The 21,503-nt window shown below is 47.1% G+C and overlaps 1 protein-coding gene across 1 annotated transcript in view; it reads right to left on the bottom strand.

Moving 5' to 3' along the window:
- LOC149992466 (polypeptide N-acetylgalactosaminyltransferase 2) overlaps positions 1-21,503 on the bottom strand; it is a 167,394-nt gene that overhangs the window by 63,305 nt on the left and 82,586 nt on the right. Inside the window, exon 2 of the mRNA XM_090263268.1 lies at positions 10,614-10,707. Coding sequence (XP_090119394.1) covers positions 10,614-10,707 — 94 coding nt within the window. The remainder of the gene's footprint in view (positions 1-10,613; positions 10,708-21,503) is intronic.

Raw genomic sequence — 21,503 nt, 5'->3', positions numbered from 1 at the left:
GTTATATTCGGGTGGTACAGTTATGTGTAAATATAATTTTCTTATCTAAATTTCTTCCATTCTACAATAAACATATTGCTTGCTTTTAAAAAGATGCTTCCCTAAGGATGCTGAGAGCCCCTTATTTTTGTAATGGCAGCCCTTGTGCAGATGGGCCTCAGGCCTGGGTTACATCAAGCCACGTGGAATTAGCTGTCCCAAGTCTGTCACACAGGGCTCCCCAGACAATGTGGCTCGAAGAGGGCATGGTGCAGAGACACAGTGGCAGAGCGTTCTACCCTGAGAAGGAAGGAAACTCTAACACACGCCACCACATGTGTGAGCCTCGAGGACATCATGCTACGTAAGCCAGTCACGAGAGGACAAACACTGGACGGTTCTACTTACAGAAGATACCTAGGGGTCCAATTCAGACACAGGAACTAGCACGGTGGCTGCCAGGGGCTGGGCGAGGGGACTGGGGAGTCACGGTTGGATGGGGGCAGGGTTTCAGTCTGGCGGATGAAAGCGTTCTGGAGATGGATGGTGGGATGGCTGCACAACGTGAATGAACATACAGCCACGGAACTGGACACTTAACAAGTAGTTAAAATGGTAGATTTTATGTGATGTGCATTACAGCACAATGGAAAGAATAGCGCGCAATGCCAGGGCCCATCAACTCCGCAGGAGGGGGAAAGGTCGGTTCGCAGCAATGCTGAACACACACAGTGCGGCCCCTCGTCCTTCGGGCGGGGGGGTGGGGGTGGGGACAAACACCTGGGAGTTCAGTTCATTCCATTTCATTCATCTTTACGTGAACACCAGCAATTCCTGTTTTGAGAAATCAAGGGTCTTGGGTAAAGCAGCAGCAGCTGTTAGGGGAGGGCTGGGGTGCAGACACAGCAAAGGATGGGAGGGCCCTGCCAGGGGACTCAGAATTTAATTTCGACTCTGCTTTCTCAACTCTGGCTTACGCATGTCTCTCCGAGGCCTCGCCCCATTCACAAGGTTGCTCATGAATAAAAAATTGAGACTCAGGCTTCATGAAGCCAAAAGGCAGATCTGCTCTCACGGCCACGTGGTCCATCAAAGCCAGACTTGGTCTTTCAAGCCCAGCCTGGGCTCTGTCCCTCTCCTGGCCCCCCCGCACCGTCGGGGTCCCGCCCTCTGGTTTCACCATCAGTTCAGAGGTGAAGGACACAAGAGGACAGAGGTGGGAGAACTACTGAGAGAAGCTAATTTTTCCATAACTAGGAAAAAATAAAATAAATCTCCATCCAACAGATTTTCAAAAACATTTGACTGATAAATTCTCTATTTGAAACAATAGTTTGAAAACCAACATTGAAAAGATTTCAATGGTTCCAAGCCATGGAATCTCAGGGCAAACGTCTGTCCACTCTAGACCTGGAACTTGGTACCAGGGAGCAGAACACATAGACTTATTCTTATTTTTAAGACTTATTATAATAGAAGACCATTACATGGGGGATGCTGATCTGGGAAGAGAGATGAAAAGAAAACGAAATACGGAGAGTTAAACAACAGAATGAAGGGATCTCAGAGCTGGAAACGGTCCCTGCTTTACAGGTAAGGACGGTAAAAGTGCAGACATTGGCGGGCTTTGCTAATGACAAATAACTGGTGGCAGCGCTGAGCGCTGAGCCCTGTCCCAGGTCTCCCCTCCCAGGCCACTGTTTTGGTCCCCCCAAGCCCGGTGCTTCTCAAGGACTCGCTCAGGTTCCAGTTCCTCTGCTCCAGGATTTTGAAAACTGGGAAGAGGGTGTGGGAAGTGATATCCTAACATGTTCAGGGGCTCAAGAATCTCACAGCTCCTCCTTGACTTCTACAAAGCAGCAGCCCTGGAAGAACATGCCCAGCTTGAGAAGGCTGAGCTGCTATGCCCCTGAAGTGGGCAGGCAGGGAACGGGGGGTGGGGGGCGGGGAGAGGGGGCATGGTTGAGGACTATATCTAAGAGCATGGCCACAGCCTTCCAGAAACCTGCCAGGTAAGAGAGAAATCAAACTGCTCCTTCCTTTCTTCAGTCAATTTGCTGAGAGCTATCTGACTGCCAAGCTGTGGCTTCGCTGAGGCCTGGTGCTATTAAGGGAAATGTAGGGTTCACTATGTGACCCCTGACAGAACTCTCAGCCAACATGACCCGAGTGAGGACAAGAGCAAGTCACTACAGAGGCACGCCTGGTCTCTCCCAGCGACAAGGGGACCCAAATAAAGGGGGAGAAGGGAGCTGGCCAGACTTCTCACCCCCGCCGTGACACTTCCTTCACGGACTGGGTTTCGACTGAAGAACGTGGGGAAGAAATCCTGGATCTCCTAAAGGCAAACCCTGGCTCTGGGTTATTTATCAGTTAAGGGACCGTCGCCCACACCTGCAGTTCTGCTCCTGCGCTCTGCTCGCGAAGTCATTAAGTGGAACGTGGCCTGGGCGCCTTGAGCCCAGGAACACACTGCCCAGCATGGAGGACTGACCTCCCAGTGCACCAGAAGGGCCCCAGCCCCCGGCCGCCGTGCATCAGCCACTAAGCTGGTGCCCTTTATCGACATTCCAAATTCTACCCAAAACGACGGTGGGCAGGGCAAGAAACCCAGTTAAAACGGTAACGTGGGCTTTTGTGGTCACGGCCAACCCAAGAGCAGTGAACTGGATCCAAGGTGGGGCCACATAAAGGCCATCTTCTTGGGTGCAGGAGGAAGAGAGTAGAGATCTTCAAGTATCTTTCCTAATTCTTTATAATATCTTGTTTAAAACATGCTCTAGAATGTACCAACAGATTAGTATGGTAGTATGTGTATAATTTATGAGTATTTTAACCCATACGGGGTAGGGTGATCTCTACTCACAATACTTTCGCATACAGGGTGTATAGTCAAAAGGGCTGGAGGCCCGGGGCATCAGCGCTACCTTAGATCTGGCTCCTTCATCTGCCGGCGGGTTTCGTGGCCACGCTGAGAGATGCCAGCCTCCCGTGTTCAGCTTGGTGCTGCCTCCTCCCACCCATCTGGCTGCAACCACGAGAAACCCAACACCCAGAACACAGGAAGCTGCTGAGCTTCTGAACAACCCACTTACCCAGAAGAAATGTGACCAGTAGTTACTGGCAAACCACAACGTACTGTCTGTGCCCATCGTTTTGGGGGGAAAATACATTTCTTTCCCATAACAAAATAATTTCTAAAGGAAAAAAAATTATGTGCTTGCTGGGTTGGTAAGAAAGAAAGGTTTCAACTTACACACAAGAGAGAAAGTCCTTTGGAAAATAAAGGGATACAATTCATGCATCAAGAGTTATTAGTAATAACTCAAAAAAGAGAATAACCAGTACATTCCTAGCTCTTTGAAGGTAGGAAAACCAGCTGTACAACAGTGAAGAATATGAAAGCCAGGGTCAGTGCCATGCTCAATTGATTTTAACTAGCATGTGACTCTTCACGTCACATTTAGTGTAAGCCTTGAAGATGGCCTCTCCACACGTGCCTGAAAACCCACGAGCACACTTGGTTTTTAATAGGTGACAACCCACAGGCAGTCTCATTAATCCACACAGCAGAAGTAGATCCTATTATCTAAAGAAACACTTATTAGCTAACTGTCCCATTTGGGGGCTCCCTGCTGCGTGGGCAATGCCTGTTCTCCATAGGCGGGAGCTGTGGCTCAGGGCTTCACGCCTCACCTGGGAGTCAGGAAAGAAGAGTGGGACAGACCCCACAGAAGCATCTAATGCCCGCCCTCTCCTTCTCCCTGTCCCCCATGTCTAGTGCAGCCGGGACAATGGGGAGGACACAGGCAAAGAAAGGCCTGGACTCCCCGGGGCGATACTTGTCCAAGCCAGTAAGAAACACATACGTGTAAACTCTTTGTCACCAACAGCAAAAATTTCATGCACCAACTTCCAATTTCCAGTCCAGCACACAAGAAGCTTGGAAGTCATCATTCCATCCGAACAACGAGGAAAACACTGAACAAGCTGAACAATCTATCCCTCTTCTTAGACCCCTCAGAGAAGCGAGGTCAGAGGGCTAACTGCTGCTCCCAAACCTGCAGACCAACAATGACCACAGAGAACCACGGGCACCCGAGTAGCAACCTCTGCAGGAACCGGTGTCCAGGTGATGAGACCTGAAATGTCACAGAGGAAGTGCTGGGGGTTCACTGTGGACAAGCCAGGGAGGTAAAAACTGCAGGGGCTCCACACTTGCCAGTTTTACCTCCAGGAGCTTAACCAGGTTTTGCACAGTGAAGACAGAACCCCTCTTGCTTCCGCAGGGAGTGGGGAAAAGGAACCATTTTGAAATAGATTAGATGTCCTGTTCTCAACAAGGCCAGCCCTCATGAGAAATGATTCCACCAGAGCCTAACCTACTGCGCTCTACCAGAGCCTAATCGGCCTGGAGGGAGGTAAGCACCCAACTACAGCCTGTCCTAGCCTTCCACACGGGGGGAGGGAAATACCCAATTCCAGTTGCCTGGAGCCCTCCTGTCCCACCTGCGAGGGAGAAGCACTGAGCTGCATTTGGGAGGGTCACGGCCTGAGCGCAGAGCCTCACTAAAAGACAGAGACTATCCTATAACTATAGAATGCTTCCCTTCCCCCCACACGGCACCCCCACACCACTCAAGGCCTGTTTACTAGAGTTCCTTTTACCCTGTACATTGTATCTGGCTCGTAAGAGAAAAATCACAAGACATAATAAAAGCAAAAAACACAGTGCAAACAGACAAAGCAGGCATCCAAGCCAGACTCAGACACGTCAGGGTTGTTGGAGTTCCCACACTAGGGATTTAAAGCAACTCTGGTTGATATGTTAAGGGCTCTAATGGGGAAAGCAGATAAGATGGAAGAGTAACAGGCTAATGTAGGCAGAGAGATGAAAATTCTAAGAAAGACTCAGAAAGAAACGCTGGAGATCAAAACCTCTAATAGAAACAGAGGATGCCTTTGATGGGCTCATTGGTCGAGGGGCATGGCTGAAAAAAGGTCTCAGCTTAAGGATCTAAGAACAGAAATGTCTGAACTGAGAAGCCAAGATAAAAAAAGATGGGGAAAAAACAAACCCAAACAGATATCCAAGAACTACTGGACAACTACTAAGGTGTAACATGAGTGTGATGGGAACGCCAGAAGGAGAAGAAAGACAGAACGTAATAGAAGAATATTTGCAGTGATAACGGCTAAGATGACCTCGAAGGAATGTCAGATACCAAACCGCAGATTCAGGAAGCTCAGGGGACACCAAATAGGAGAAACACCAAACAGAAATCCCAAGAAACAGAACACTACACCTAGGCATAGAACAAACTGCAGAACGTTATCAATAAAGAAAAAAATCTTGAAAGAAGACAAAGGGAAAAACCAGCTTTAGAAAAACGAAGATAAGGATTACATCCAACTTCTCAGAAGCAAGAACAGAGTGCAATGAAATATCTAAAGTGTTGAGAGAAAAAAATTGCCAACCTGAATTCTGTAGCCTACGAAATTAATCTTCCAAAGCGAAGAAGAAATAAAGACTTTCTCTGACAACAAAAACTGAAGGAATCTGTTGCCAGTAGACCTGCTGCCTTGCAACAGATGTTAAAAGAAGCTCCTCAGAGAGAAGGAAAATGATATAGGTCGGAATCAGAGATCTCCACAAAGAAAGTAAGAACATCAAAGAGTAAGTGAAGGTAGAATAATAACTTTCATTTTTCTTATTCTTAATTGTTCTAACAGACAGCAGCTTGTTCAAAATAACAGCAAATCGTATTTTGTTACATGCCTATATATGTTATTATGCTTATGTATCTGTCAAGTGAACACAGCAATGCTACAGAAGACAGGAGGGAAAAATTTGTTGTACTTTGTAGTAAGATACTTGGGCTGTGAAGCAAGATATAGTGTTTGTTATTTTAAGTTAGATTTGGACTAGTTCTAAATGTATATTTTAAGTTCTAGGGCAACCACTAAAAAACAGTAAAGAAAGAAAAGAGAAAAATTAAATCATATAAAATATTCAATTAAAACTACAGAAAGCAGAAAAAAGTGGACAAAAATAAGGACAAGGAAGGAAGGCAAGGAATAGAAAAGAGTAACAAATACGTTAGCTATTACCACAACTAGATTAATAATCACTTTAAATGTCATGGCCTAAATACACTAATTAAAAGACAGGAGTTATCAGAGAGGATCAAAAATAAAAAAGACCCAACTAACTATAGGTTGTCTATAAGAAATCTACTTTAAATATAAAGACAAATATAGATTAAAAGTAAAGGAATGGAGAAAGAGATACCATTCTGATACTAATCTAAACAAGAGGACAGCTATATTAATTTCAGACAGAGCAGGCTTCAGACCAAGAAAAGTTATCAGGGATAAAGAAGGGCAATGCATAGTGATAAAAAGATCAGTTCTCCAAGATAACATAATGATCTTTACTGTGCATGTGCTTAACAACAGAGCATCAAAATACATGAGACAAAAACGAAGAGAACTGCAAGGAAAAGCAGATGAAGCTACCATTATAGCTGGAGACTTCAACACTCCTCTATTAAAAATGGACAGATCCAGAATGCAAAAAATCAGTACAGCATAGTTGAACTCAACAACACCATCAGTCAACTGGATATAATTGACATCTATAGACTGCCTCATCCAACAATAGCAGAATATACATTCTTCTTACTCACCAAGAGACCACATTCTAAACCATAAAACAGGCCTTAATAAATTTAAAAAAACAGAAATCATACAATGTCTGCTCTCAGACTACAATGAAACTGTAAATAAATAACAGAAAGATAGCTGGAAAATAAAAAATATCTGGAGATTAAGCAACATGCTTCTAAGTAACACATGGGTCAAAGAACAAATCTCATGCGAAGTAAGAACATATTTTGAACTAAATGAAAATAAAAACACAGCTTATCAAAATGTGTGTAATACAGAGAAAGCAGCGCTTGGAGAAAAACTTACATACTTGAGAATGAGAAAAGAAGACAGACCTAAAATCAAACACCTAATAAGCTTCCACTTCAGGAGAGAAGAGCAGATTAAATTCTAAGTAAGCAGAAGAAAAGAAATAATAAAAACTATAGCAGATATCTAAGGAATATGTAAAGGGAAATAGAAAAAAAAGCTGACTCTTTGAAAAGATCAATAAGCCTCCAAGGAGACTAAGAAAAGAGAGAGGATATAAATTACGAAGATCAGAAATGAAATAAGGAATCACGACACAGCTCATGGATATTAAAAGGAGAATAAAGGAATACCATGGATATCTCTCTGCCTAAATCTGATATACGCAATATACCAAAACTCAGACAAGATCAAGTAGACTATTTCAACAGGCCTGTATCTATTAAAGAAATTGAATCAATATTTATTAACTTTCCAAACAGAAAGCACGAGGCCCAGATGGGTTCATTGGTGACGTCTACCAAACATTTAAGGAAGAAATAATACTAATGCTCTACAATCTCTTCCAGAAGGCAGAAGCTGAGGGGATGCTTCCTGACTCACCGTATGAGGCCAGCATTCCCCTAATAACAGAACAAGACAAAGATATTACAAGAAAAGAAAACTGCAAACCGATAACTCTCATGAATATAGAGGCAAAAATCCTCAACTAAATATGGGCAAGTTAAATTCAACAATGTATAAAAACAAATATATACCATGACCACATAGGATTTCCCAGGTATGCAAGGCTGGTTCAACAAATGAAAATCAATTAATGGAATCCATCATATTAATAGACACAGATAAAACATTTGACAAAATCCAACATTCATTCATAATAAAAACTCAGCAAACTGGAAATAAGAGGGGAAACTCCTTCGACTTGATACGGGACATCTACAAGAAACCTATAGTTAACATCATACTCCATGGTGAGAAACGGGAGCTTCCATCAGGAACCAGGTAACAATGACCTTGCTCAGCACTCCTTTTGAACATCGTACTAGAAGTCCTGGCTAATGCAGTAAGACAAGAAAAGCAAAGGTGTAAAACGGATTGAGAAGAAAGAAGTAAAACTGTCTTTGCTCATAGATGACATGACTGTCTATGTAGAAAATATGAAAGAATCAACAAAAACCCTTCTGGAACCAATAAGTAATTATTACAAGACTGGAGGATACAACGTTATTATACAAAAGTCCATTACTTCCCTGTATATGAACAATGAACCAGTGGGTTCTGAAATTAAAACAATACCATTTCCATTAGTACCACCCCCACCCACATGAAATACTTTAGCATAAATCTAACAAAATAGGCATAGAATTTGTATGAGCAAAACTATAAAACTCTGATGGAAAAAACAGTAGAAGAACAAAATAAATGAAAATATTAAAGACTCAATATTGTCAAGATGTTAGTTCTTACCTACTTGATCCTTAGAGTCAACACAATTGAAATTAAAATCCCAGTAAGTGATTTTGTGGGTATCAGACCAGCTGATTCTAAAGTTTACACAGAAAGGCAAAAAACCTAGAACAGCCAACACAATATTGAAGGGGAAGAATGAAGTGCTAGGACTGACACTCCCCAACTTTAAGACTTAATGTAAAGCTAAAGTAATCGAAACAGTGCAATCCTGGGGAAAGAATGGAAAAAAATCAATCTATGGAATAGAACAGAGGGCCCAGACACAGACCCACATAAATACAATCTATTGCAATAAGGCAATACAAAGGAGCACAGACAGTCTTTTCCACAAACAGTACTGAAACAACTGAACATCGACATGCAAAAAAACACACACAAAAAACACACAAAACACAAAAAAACCACCACCACCACCACCAACAACAAACTAGACACAGACCTTACACTCTTCTCAAAATTTAACTCAAAAAGATCAAAGACCTAAAATTATGGAATGCAAAATTATAAAACTCCTAGAAGATAACAAAGGAAAAAATCTAGGTGATGTTGGTTATAGGGATGACTTTTTAAATACAATATCAAAGGCAAGATCCATGAAAGAACTGATAAACTGAACTTTCAAATTAAAAATTTAGCCCTGGCAGGTGTGGCTCAGTGGATTGAGCACTGGTCTGAGAACCAAAAGGTCACTGGTTCAATTCCTGTGAGGGCACATGCCTGGGTTGTGGGCCAGGTCCCCTGTTAGTGGCATGTAACAGGCAACCAATCAATGTTTCTCTCCCTCTTTTTCTCTCTTTCTTCCCCTCTCTCTAAAAATAAAATCTTTAAAAAAAATTATGTCCTGGGGAATACAATGTCAAGAGAATGAGAAGACAAGCCACAGAGAAAATATCTGCAAACAACATACCTGATAAAGCACTGTTATCCAAAATATACAAAGACAGCTTAACCCTCAACAATGAGAAAGTGAACAACCCAAATATAAAATGGGCCAAAGACCTGAAAAGACACCTCTCCAAAGATGATACACGCATGGCAAATACACATGAAAAGATGCTGCACATCATCTGTCATCAGGGAAATGCAAATTAAAACAACAAGATCTCACCACTTTCAACCTATTAAAATGGCCAAAAACACTGACAACACCAAATGCTGCTTAGGATGTAGAGCAAAAGGAACACTCATTCATTGCTGGTGGGAATGAAAAGCAGCACGTCCACTTTTGAAAGCTAGTTTGGTGGTTTCTTACAAAAATAAACATATTCGTACCATATGACCCAGCCATTGCACTCCCTGGTATTTACCCAAGTGAACTGAAAACTCGTGTCCACACAAAAGCCTGCACACAGATGTTTATAGAAGCTTTATCCACAGTTGCCAAAACTAGGAAGAAACCAAGATGTCCTTTCGTTGGTGAATGGATAAATAAATTTTGGAACATGAGACAATACAACACTACTCAGTGATAAACCAAACACGCTATCTAGCCATGGAAAGACACTGAGGAACCTTCCATGGAGATCATTACTCAGTGAACGAAGGCAATCGGAAAAGGCTATATACTGTGTGATTCCAACTATACGGCATTCTGGAAAAGGAAAACCACGGTGACAGTAAAGGCATCAGTGGTCGCCGGGGACTGGGGGGAGGGGGGAGCAGGCAGATCACAGAGGATTTTTAGAGCAGTGAAACTAGTCTGAATGGCACTATAATGGTGGACCCATGTCACTGAATGTTCAACACCAAGGGTGACCCCTAATGTAAAGTATGGACTTTGGGTGACCATGATACGTCATGTTGGTTCGCCGACTTGAACAAATGTATCCCTCTGGTGGGGAGTGATGGGGAGGATGTACATGTGTGGGGGCCGGGAATATGTGGAAATCTCTGTACTTTCTGCTCAATTTTGCTATGAACCTAAAACTGCTCTAACAGAGTTAAAGTCTTTAAAAAATCTGTGAACCGATACATACCATCTTGTACTTTCTATTTAATTCTACTTTTTCTTTCAACAACTTTGGCCCCCTCCCAGTAAACGTACTTCACCACCCACTAATACTGGGCCCGAAGGACGTCAGCAACACTGCTCTCGAAGTGTCCCCATCTGCCCTCGGAGACCCATTCTCTCCCCGCTGGCCCCACGCTCCAACTGCCACACCCAGCTCCTTCAGTGAGCGGACACCACGGCTCCCTCCCGCCAGCCACCAGTTCAAGACCACGCCTGTGGGCTGCTGTCGTACCTGGAGGGAGGGTCTCCACGCTCTGCGCTTTCTCATCCCCGTGGCTGTGGTGAAGGTCTTTCTTTTTAATTGGGTCAATTTCATTCCAGTCCTCCTGGGGGAACAAAGACACCAGATGAGCTGATTGGTTCTTTAAGAACACGGTCATTTATCAGTTCAATAAACACCAAGTCTTAGGATGCTCATAAGCCCTGGGGATGTCAGGATGAGTGACAGAGAATTCCCATCTCTGGGAAGGGACCTGCCTCCGAGAACTTTCGAGAACTTCACAGTTGGTAGAGAGGCAAGGGGAGCAAACTGTGGGAGTGACTTTTTCTAAGGGAGGATGTGCATTTCTCTCTTCATTTTATAACTGCCTTGTACATTTATGGGAAAGCAATACTCTGGCAGCTCCCAGGGCTCTGAGGATCTGTGAGACTGGGGAAGGGAGATAGGGAAAGTGGGTTAAATAAAAGAATTTAATAGTGCTTAAATTAAAGCCATTAAAATCAGGGTCGCTCTCTAGGCAGCTTAGGTGGTTTAAGGGTGCCCTAGGACCAGACTGTCCCTAAGGGCCCTCCTCAGAGGTTGTTACGTGATTTGTTTGATTCCACTACAGAACAGTGGAGAGAGGCGAAAAGACCCGCCGAGCTTACTCTAACAGGACTGTCAATGGAACAGAGCTGCAAATTAAGGGCTTAATGTGAAACCAGAATAAGACATAAGCTCTGGCAGAGTTTACTCAACTCATCTGCACGAACAATTTACTCTAATCTATCAACATTAAATCAAACTAAATAACGACATGACCACGCAGCTAAATGTATTTTTCAATCCCTTGGAATCTGATTCCTGTGGATAAAATAAGAAAGGTTTCTGTACATAACCCAAATCAGAGATACTCCATGGCTAGTAACTGACCCACACAGACTTCCGTGAGCCAAGTACTGTCAATGGGCCATTTTCCTGAGCAGATGCTTTCAGGAGGGCCTGCAGCATTAAGACCCCTCAGGGCATTCCTCCTGACCAGCAGGGAACTGTGTGCTGTCCATAAGTTGACCCCCGAAGACTTCTGGTCTCTTGAAAATGTAAAGTGAAAGCTGCAAGAAGGGAAATCCTTGGGGCTGGGCCAGATCATACGTTATCCCCACGTGCAGCTTACTCTGCCAATAATCTGCATTTTCACTCGAAAGGCACAGTAATGAAAGAAACTGTGCCCGGGCTTCCGCCCTCTGCAGGCAGCGTTTTCTGCAGCTGCTGCTGCAGTGAAGGGATCAGGCAGAGTTCATCCAGCAGGGCCACATGGAAATGTTGGGCGGGCACCCCCTGAGGATGACCCCACTGCACACCAGGGGCTGGGGAGAGGGACCACCCTGCACTCTAGTGGTCCTAGCCCCACCCCTGACACAAGGCCTCTCTTGGGCCTTTCAGTACCCCAAGTCCTGAGATTTTGGTGATCCTATCCCACATCATAATTGTATTAAAATTCATCTGTGTACCAATATAATTTTTTTGCTGCAAAAAATGTGAAAAATATTTACAATTTGACTTTTGAGATTACATGGTTATAAATAAACTTTCAATTTACTTTCACAATGATTTTGCAGCCATCTTGGCAAATGCATGGAGTGAGAGAATCTCACCTACTAACTGCCTTTACGGTATTAGGAAATGTGTGTGAATACTACACTCAGCAAGTAATGAAGATACCAGAGTCACACTGTGCAGGCTTTTAATTAAGCATTAATAATTTTTATCTTGTAACACTTTGTAGCTAATGACTTTTGTTTGCAGGCACTCGGCTTACTACATACATTGGCTAATGGATCAAACCATTTAACCTTGTGCTTGAAAAAATTCAAAAGCGCACCTTGCAGGTGGGGCCCATGACTTTGGTCTTATTTTCTACATGTGAGAATCAAGGCATTATCTGTAGTGTTCACCACTTCAGCAGCTGCATCAGCGTTTTCTCAGAAAAGAGATGTTTCCTCCTACAAACAAGACTGACCAGTTCGTATGTAACATTCCTTAACCCCTCCTCCCCCCAATCAACCACGCCCCCGCTCCCCGGAGACAGGACCTGCGTCTTACTAGGGCACCACATCTTTGCCCGCAGGTGGAATAATGCTGAGTGCCATTTATGAACGGCTGCCATGCGCCAGGCATTCCACATACACAGCTTCTCATCCCTGCAGCAAACCTGGACTCTCATACTTCCTACTTTACAACGGACACACATAATCAGAGTGGTTAAGCTGCAAAGAACCATGTGAACTACCTGTCCCTCGAGAAAATGATGCCCATGATGAAGAGGAGCAAGGAAAGCAAGGGCCACCTTGGTGGCTGTCTGACACTCACACAGCATTACGAGGGGCCAACTCCACTCTGGACACGGCGCGCACATCAGTCTCCCTGACAGTGTTGTCACCCCCGCACCTCACAGAGGAGGAAGTGGCGGCAATGCAGGATACATAATGAGCCTAGATCGGAGTCCCAGGGAATCAGTGCTGGAGTCGTGGTCTCAATCCTTCCCCTGCCGCCTTCAGATGCAACGGCTTCCCCTCCACCAGCTCGGCAGCCAAAATTAAACGACGCAGTGACCGCTCCTCTTAGAATGTCTGAGCCCGTACGTTCCTGAGAGCTCAGGATGGCTGGCCGGACTTGCTGGCCGGGACAGTGCCCACGCGCATACAACCCACCGCCCCTCCACAGCTCCAGACTTTGTCGTTTTCCACTCCCTTCCCGGCACCCACAGCCTTTGCTGGACAGTCAGGAAGTCCCTGGAGATAGAGTGGGACCAGGCAGCTTCCCCTTGGCACAGTGCCACATGTCCCACACTGGGAGAGGGCAGGGACACCAGCCAGAGCAATGGGAAGCCTGCACATGAGAAGCGACACCTCAGCAGAGACCCGAGGGCGCTAAGAACCAACCGGCGGTGGGGGGGGGGGGTGAGATGATGGCTGCAGATGGAGGGAAAGGAATGAAAGGCACACAGTGGGAAGCCGTGAGAGTGGCAAGACAGCCTGAGACTTGAGACTTGAGTTCTAGACACATCGCTTTGGCTGTGCTGCAGGGAGCAGACTGGAGGGGCCAAAGAGGAGCCAGGACGCCATGATGGTGGCGCAGGAAGGGAACATGTGGCTCAGTCAAAGCGCTAGAGACGCAGACAGGAGACAGGCAGAGCCTGAGGGGGTGACGGAGGAAGACGGTCAGACAGACGGACAGAAGGCAGCAGAGATGGCAGGGTGATAACGTGACAGGAGTACCATTCGCCGATACAAACATGAGAACACGGTCTCAGTGGGGAAGGAGTGGCACTAGGGAGTAAAGCCAAATTTGTTCTGGAAATAGCGCGGCTGCTGTAGGACGCCAGCAGGAGGTACCGGAGGAGTTGGAGACACACGCCTGGAGCTCTGGAACGGCAATGACAGGCTCTGGTGAGCGTGAGAGAGACCAGCGAGGGTGTGAGCCGAGAGGACAGGGTCCAGGGGTGGGGGTGGGGGACACCAACAGTGAAAGGACAAGTAGAACACACAGCATGCTGGGAAGAGCCCGGGCCCAGGAGCCAGAGCCCTGGGTTCCAGCCATGGCTTTGCCAGTGACCGTTGGGGCCGGGCAAATCACCGAGCTTCCCCGACACGGGGGCGCTGGGCTACGTGCCTCAAGCTCCCTGCTTGCCCGCACACAGCCGGGTAGCACATACGCGGCACTTTATTATAGTTTCTGCCCATCGCACAAGTGTCAGGGAGCCAAATCCATTTCAGGTCCTCAGAGGGCAGGAGAAACGTCACATTTCTTCTGTCCCTACAGCACCATGAATGCTTACTACAGCTGCTCAATAATAAAGGCAGCTGAAAAAGAACCCCTCACTTCCCAGTCCTCCCTAGACTGATTTTCACAGCTTTGCCCACTCTGTAGTGGGCGCTTTTCATTAGGATAGCACCCCCCTCACCGGCTGCCCCCCCATATATTATGAGACTTCACAGCAGTGGAGGGTCAGCTTAAAATGGAAACGCGCTGAATGCAAATGCAGGGGGAAGGCTCCCGTGCCCACCAGCATCCAGGACATGCTCCCCACTGCTCTGTCTGTTTTCTCCCTGTGAAATGACATGAGGGACGGGCCCTCTTTTCAGTGACAAGTCTGAACTGCCGAGATTGAGGAGTCAGGATGAGGCTTGATGCCGGGTCAAAAGCGGCCAAGAAGTCAATGCCGGTGATCCGGCTGGTGGGTGCGCTGCAATTCCCCAGGATGCAGGCCCGTCTCTGCTTTGCGCCTCCTGCCCTCCAGGGAGGGATGCTGGCACCGAATCCCTAATGACTAACCCACAGATAGACAGGGCTCCAGACACCTACAGACAAGGCGGGATCCGTGTTCTGACTGCAAGCTGAGCTGTCAGGGCGATTTAACCAGGGGTCTAGGACTCTGTCCTGTGGAGCCCTGGCTGGGTGGCTCCATTGGTTGGAGTGTCGTCCCATACACCACAAGCCTGCGGGTTCAATCCCTGGTCGCAGTGCATATAGGAGGCAGCCAACCAATATTTCTCTTTTACATTGATGTGTGTGTGTGTGTGTGTGTGTGTGTGTGTGTGTGTGTCTCCCTCTCTCTCTCAAATCAATAAAAACATATCCTCAGGTGAGTATTAAAAAAAACAGACACGCGGAGCACAGGGTGCTGCTGTCACCCAGCTTCACCATCGGGACCTCAGTGTTGGCTCATCCACATGCAACCTCGGGAAGGACCCAGGGAGCCTTGCCCATGGTGCCGAGGCGCCTCTCCCCCGTTAACTGGCGTTTCAGAGAATGCCAACCCTAATTCCCGTCCTGTTTACCAACTTACCCAAGCTGGCGCTTACTACCAGATATGTGAATCCGGTTAGTTCTCACAGCCTAAGAGCTCACCGCGGGCCCTGCCCACGTGGTTCTCACAGCAGAGAGTCTGTTACCCGAGGCGCAAATGGAATTAAGTTGGGCTTGGAGCGAGGTCAGATGGACATAAATGACTGAGTGACGTCCACTTATTGACCATAATTAGGACAGCAGCCAAGTTCAGCCTATTTCAGAGCCGATAAAAAAAGCAATGACTTTTTAATACAGTGACATTATTTTCAGAAACAATAACTCCAATTGGTTGGTCTATTGGATAGTTATGAAAATTAAGTGTAAATATAGGTTTTAAAATGAAAAGAATATTCCCCATTAAGTTCGCAGTACAATCTGTCTCTGTTTCCGCGCAAGAAGAAATAAAGAAGGAGTGGGCTTGGCTTTGCCACAGACGAAGTGTCAGTCGCTGTGGAGGGCAGGCTGTGCTTCGAAGGACAGGTGGCCGTGAATGTTGCTGACCGGGTCAGAGGACATGAGGGGGGCGTGGCGGGGCAGACGAGGATCCACTGGCCAGGCAGCCCCAAGACTGCCACTGACTCATTAGCGGCGCTATTTAGTCCAGCCCTGCATTTCCCAGGCGAGGAAAGAAATCCAGAAGTGCCAGGCAACCTACTGTGTTCTCAGCTGACGCCAAACAAATTCCCTCAAAACTCAGTAGCTTAAAACAAGAAACACTACTATGTCACACAGCTTCTGAGGGTCAGGAGTCTGGAGGGCTCTGGCCCACGGCCTCCGTGAGGCTGCCGCCATCTGAAGGTCTGACCAGGGCTGAGGGCTGCAGCCGGCACCGCTCAGTCACATGGCCGTGGGCTGGAAGCCATGGTTCGGCACCGCGGACCTGTGTACAGGGAGGGCCCTTGTGGGTCCTCACAGCACAGAGTACGTGACCCCAGAGAGGGGGATTGCGAGGGACACAGGGGGACAGGGGGAGAAAGGAGGATGCTGGGACCCCTTTTGTGTCCTGGCCTTGGGACTCATACACTGTCAACCCCACACTGTAGTCATTAGGAGCAAGTCACTATGTCCGGCCCCATGCAAGGGGAAGGGGACTCGAGCCACACTCTGTGAGGACAGCCAGAGAACTGGCGTACGTATTCAGAAACCGCTGCACTCACCACAGCAGTAAGACGTGACAGTGGCAGGGATGAGCCGCGAACACTCCAAAGGCAGACAGAACACTGCAGTACCCAGACGTCTCTTAGCGTGAGGCTCTGAGGTGACGGGGGTACAAGAGTGAGTCACAACAGGGGCAAGTCCAAGTCGTCTATTTATACGGATGGTTTCTACATTATGAAACACCAACCAACATAAACATGCTTACACACATAAAACTAGGTAATAAAATAGACGTATATTGCTAAATCATCGTAGACCACTTTCAGAAATTCAAATGGCCAACGCTGTATTTGTTAACAAAGATAAAACTACCGCTGTGGGAGAAAAAGAGAAAATGAACAGGTCGTTTTTAACCTCCCCTTACTGAAATACACGTTGTCACTGTGAAATTATCTCAGCTGGCTTGGCCATGTGCTCAGAGGCAGGTTAAGTCACCAGAAATACCATCTGAACGACGGCTTGATTCCTGTCTCAACAACCACCTACTTCCCACTGCTACTCAGTGACGGCCCAGGAACCGCCGCCGCCGATCTGCGCGGCAACAGTCAGGTTCTGCAGCAGAGAAGCCAGGTTGAAAAGATGGCATGTATATTTCCACAGCTCATTTCTAGCGAGCTACTGCCAAGCTAAGACACAAAACTAAAATGTTTACTTGAAAGCCAAATGTGAAGAGCAGACCCACTGAAAGACCAAGACCTCCTACAAACCAGTACCTTCACTATGCACAGAGGAACTACAAGGACTATTTAATGTTTCTAATTCTTCAGGGGGGAGGTCCCGGCAGGGTGGTCCTGAGGAAAACCTCTAGGTCTTCCTGAGAGAGGATAAAGAAACCTGCTGAGAGATGTGTCACTATCCAAACTTCTATTGTCTAAATAGGGGGTGTGATATATTAACCAATTGATAAACATAATTTTAACTCACTGGGAAGGGGTCCTGAGAACATGCCAGAATGCCCAGGGGAGGCACCTGCAGAAAGGCTAGTAGGTCACTCTGAACCGCGGCAAAACTCCCCTTACAACCAGAAGCTTATACTCTGCAAACATGGGTGTCTGTCTAGGCATTTATGAAAGAAACTGGTTTCTCCTTTTAATGAAGAGCTGTCGCTGAGACCAGCAAGCTCCTTAAAGAAGTGCTGCCTGCCCTTCTCGGTGGCACCAGAATAGAAGGGGACACGCGCACCTCAAAGGCCAGACGTGCACTTCGCTCCGTCCCTCAGCCATTTCTGAACACACACTGTGTGCGGGGGTGGCAGTGAGAACCCACCTGCCCGGGTTTCATCACCAGGGAGCTGGGCCAAAGGGCTGCAGGTGTGGGAAAAGCCCTGCGGAGCTTCCCAGGGCAACCTCACGACAGCGTCCAAACCCTCGCTCAGGTGAGACTGGAAAGACAGGCAGGCTCACAAATGAGGACCTCTGGGAGCCCCGAGTGAGGAGCAAGACAGAAAGCCTTTCTCCAAGGCCTGGCCCTGCCCCAGCCAACTGAGTCACGACCTCTGGGACTGGGCCCGGCCCGGGACGTCTTCTACAGCTCCCTGGGCAGCTCGAACGTGATCAGGGCGGAGAACTGCTGGCTTCATGGACGTCAGGTTGCACATTTCTTACTCCAGTTTGGCTCCTGAAACTCAACGTTGCCAAAAGGAGACGGGAGCAAATCTCCATTGTGGGCTCAAAGTCACGGCCTGCTTCCGCCATAGCCACTTCTTCTCAAATAAAAAATATATTGTGATAAAGGTCCCCACTTCATTTATTTTACTGGGAACCCTCAAGAAGAATGCAGGCTGGTGAGAAACACCATGAGGAAGCTTGATATTTGGGAGCTGTGACAGTCACTTACTTGTACTGAAGTCAGGAGCTGCCATGACACCGCTATTGAACTTTTCTCCCAGGCAGAGGGCCTGGCGCCTCGCCTGCACACGCACTCCGTATGTGGTCAGCCCACGGCTTTGATTCAGTCCAAATCTTCCCACTAAAACCCCGTGACCACATACAGATGAGACGCCCATCAGTTACCCAGCCCGCTCAACCTAGAAACTCAAGACACCCGCGACACCGCTAGGGCCAGCTTGGCAATGTGTGGTTATGTGGCAAGCCAGTGCTGACCTATCCCCATCACCTTGGGCAATGCAGGCTGCCTCTCTGGGCCCCAGTTTCCTGATGTGTAACAAGGGCATTTAAAATCACACGCATCCTGCCCCTGGAGTGATGCATCTGACAGGGTTCCGCTGACTTGTAAGGCTTTTCCCAGTTAGACATAATTCCCATTGCTGGGAACACTAAGCTCGCCTTCCCCCAATGTGAGGGTCCAGCCTTCACCCCACTTTTAGTTATTCTACTCAGGCCACTGAACTTTCTTTTTTGCCCATGATTAGCTCATGCACTGACTTTTTAAATTGCATGCCTGTTACCCCTGTAGTCTTCTTCCCTGATACCCATAACCACATGCTCACCATGAGAAAAACAGCAGACAAACCCCAAATGAGGGAGCTTCTGCAAAACTCCTGACCAGGACTCCTCAAGATCATCAAGGTCATCAAACACAAGGAGGGCTGAGAAAGAGTCACGGCCAAGGGAGCCTGAACAGGTATGATGGCTAAAATGTAATGTGGCATCTGGATAAGATGTCAGAAGAGAAAATGGACATGAAGGGAAAACTCAGGACCTGAGTCCCAGCATATCAACACTGGTTCTTTAAATATAACACATGTGTCATACTAATTCGAGATGTTCACAATAGGGGACACAGGGTGCCAGATATACAGGAACTCCGTACTATGTGTCCATTCTTTTCTGGAAATCTAAAACTGATATCTAAAAGACTAAAGTTTTTTAAAAAGTAAAAAATAAAACGTATGTATAGATCTTATTTACATAAAAGGAAAATAACTACATAAAACACTCCCAGACCCAACACCTGTCAACTATGTATTTCTAGGGTGTCTGTCCATTTTCAACGGCAATCGTAAGCCGCCTACTCTCCCTCTCCCTCCAGGAACTAAGGTGACTCTCTTGATAAACGCTGACCTCAAAGCCAAGTTTGCAATGAGATGCAGGCCCAGGAGCAATCTATTTCATGTCACAATCTTCTTTTCCAGAGCAATCAGTCCTTCCCAAGCTCCTGTGCTGTCAGTAAATGCCCAAAGCAGTAGGTGGCCCGCAGCAGCGGGAGCACAAGGCAAGCTATTCACATGCAGCTTTCCCTTATTTCTGCTTTTAAATAAGATCTATGAAGCCCAATGGCTCCTGCATCAGGTCAAAAGCATTCCTGGAGATAGGAGCGGCAGACACCGGGGAGACACCGTTAAGAGCCCACACATTAGCTGAGCACCTGCCCTTGTAAGGAGCCTCCTGCAGCCTCAGTCTCTGACACCTGCTCTGATTCCACCTCCTTCTTCTTCTAAGCAGAGGACGGCCCTCCCGTGTGAGGGGCTCTCAGACGAAGCCCCTCCTCAGCTGCTGCCCCACTTCTTGTTAAAAGGGATTCCCCACGTTAGCTGAAGCAGGTCCTCTTACTTCAGAGGAATGATTAATTTCAGCAAACTTGACTAGAAAATGTCTTTCTGACAAAAAAGCATTTTTAGAATATTCTTTCTTCCTGACTTATGTAGAAGTTAATTGTATTTCAAAATTTTAAAAAATAACAATTCCCAAGAGATGAGAAAATTAAGCTGGCAGGAGAGAGGCCGAGCAGCATCAGCCCAGAGCAGCAGCAGGGAGGCAGATGCATTCTGTCTACCTGGCACTGCCATGCTATGCTCTCCCTCCATCCCCTGGATTCCACGCCCACGCCGCCCCATCCCACCCCGCCCCAGTCCCCACCAGGATTCCTCAATGCCTGGCAGCCCCCCGACGGCACTGCCAGTACTCGGCAGAGCAACTCCCTCATGTCGCTTCGGCTCGCAGGTCAATCAGGTCTCACAGAACCACGCTGCAATGCTGCCCTGTCACCGGTAGGCGCCACCGTCTCATATACAGGTAGGATGTGTCCTGATGAAACCCCTCCCACTGGGGCCTACAGTCAATGCTGGCTACAGGAAAGAGTGGGTGGAGGTGGACGTCAGATCTTGAGTTCATTTTGAAGAGCATCTCCAGGAGAAAACTGAGAATGATATGTTCAGAGAGCCATGGGGGCCTGGGATTAGAAATTAAAGGGAAAAATGTGTAATTAGGCCCCTCCTCCCCCGTCTACTCACAAAGCCTCACAGTCAGAAATTCCTAGCCTTCTGGCCCAGGCACGACCGACCGGCGTGAGTGGCACGCTGGGCCGGTGCTGATGTTCTCTCTCTCTCTCTCCCCACAGGCAGACCAGCGGTTCTCCCCCAGCGTTGAGCTCCCCTTAGGTAAATCACCCCTGCTTCTCAAGGGGAGACTCTCGGTTCAAGTACGTTAGACTTCAATCCACTACTCTTTGTGGGCAATTAAAATCAAGAGAGACCTGGATGCTGAGAAAAGGGAAGAAGCAGAGAAGCGGGGGGAGAGAAAGAGGCTTCCCGCAGAGCCCAGCACATCACGGCCAAGGCCGTGGCTGGGCAACCTGAAGCGAGGAGGTACCCAGAAATATAAGATGATTCATGCCGAGGTTAGCAGGTAAGGTGATGGTGACCCGCACGGTTGTTTTTAGAAAACCAGTGGCTGTGGCTGGGAGACCAGAAACACAACACGTGAGCCACACCTCGAAAGATGTGTGCCCTCTGCCACCAGGGACAACAGACCCGTGACCATTTCCTGAAGCTTCTAACAAATGACCAACAGTAAATGCCAACTATACAGCATTTATTTTTCTTAATTTAAGGTTTTCACCTGATCTCATTAGCACCCTCTTTTCTTAGGGTTCTTGGGCTACCTGCCATATGAGTATTGCCCAAAAGCCTAGGTTGTCTTAAATCTGTTTTTCTCAAAAGGTTTTTATTTTATT

The sequence above is a fragment of the Furipterus horrens genome, unplaced genomic scaffold, assembly GCF_987537825.1.
Source record: "Furipterus horrens unplaced genomic scaffold, mFurHor1.1.pri manual_scaffold_15, whole genome shotgun sequence".
NCBI lineage: Eukaryota > Metazoa > Chordata > Mammalia > Chiroptera > Furipteridae > Furipterus > Furipterus horrens.
The sequence above is the reverse complement of the archived record's forward strand: the minus strand, read 5'-3'. Positions and strand labels throughout refer to the sequence as shown.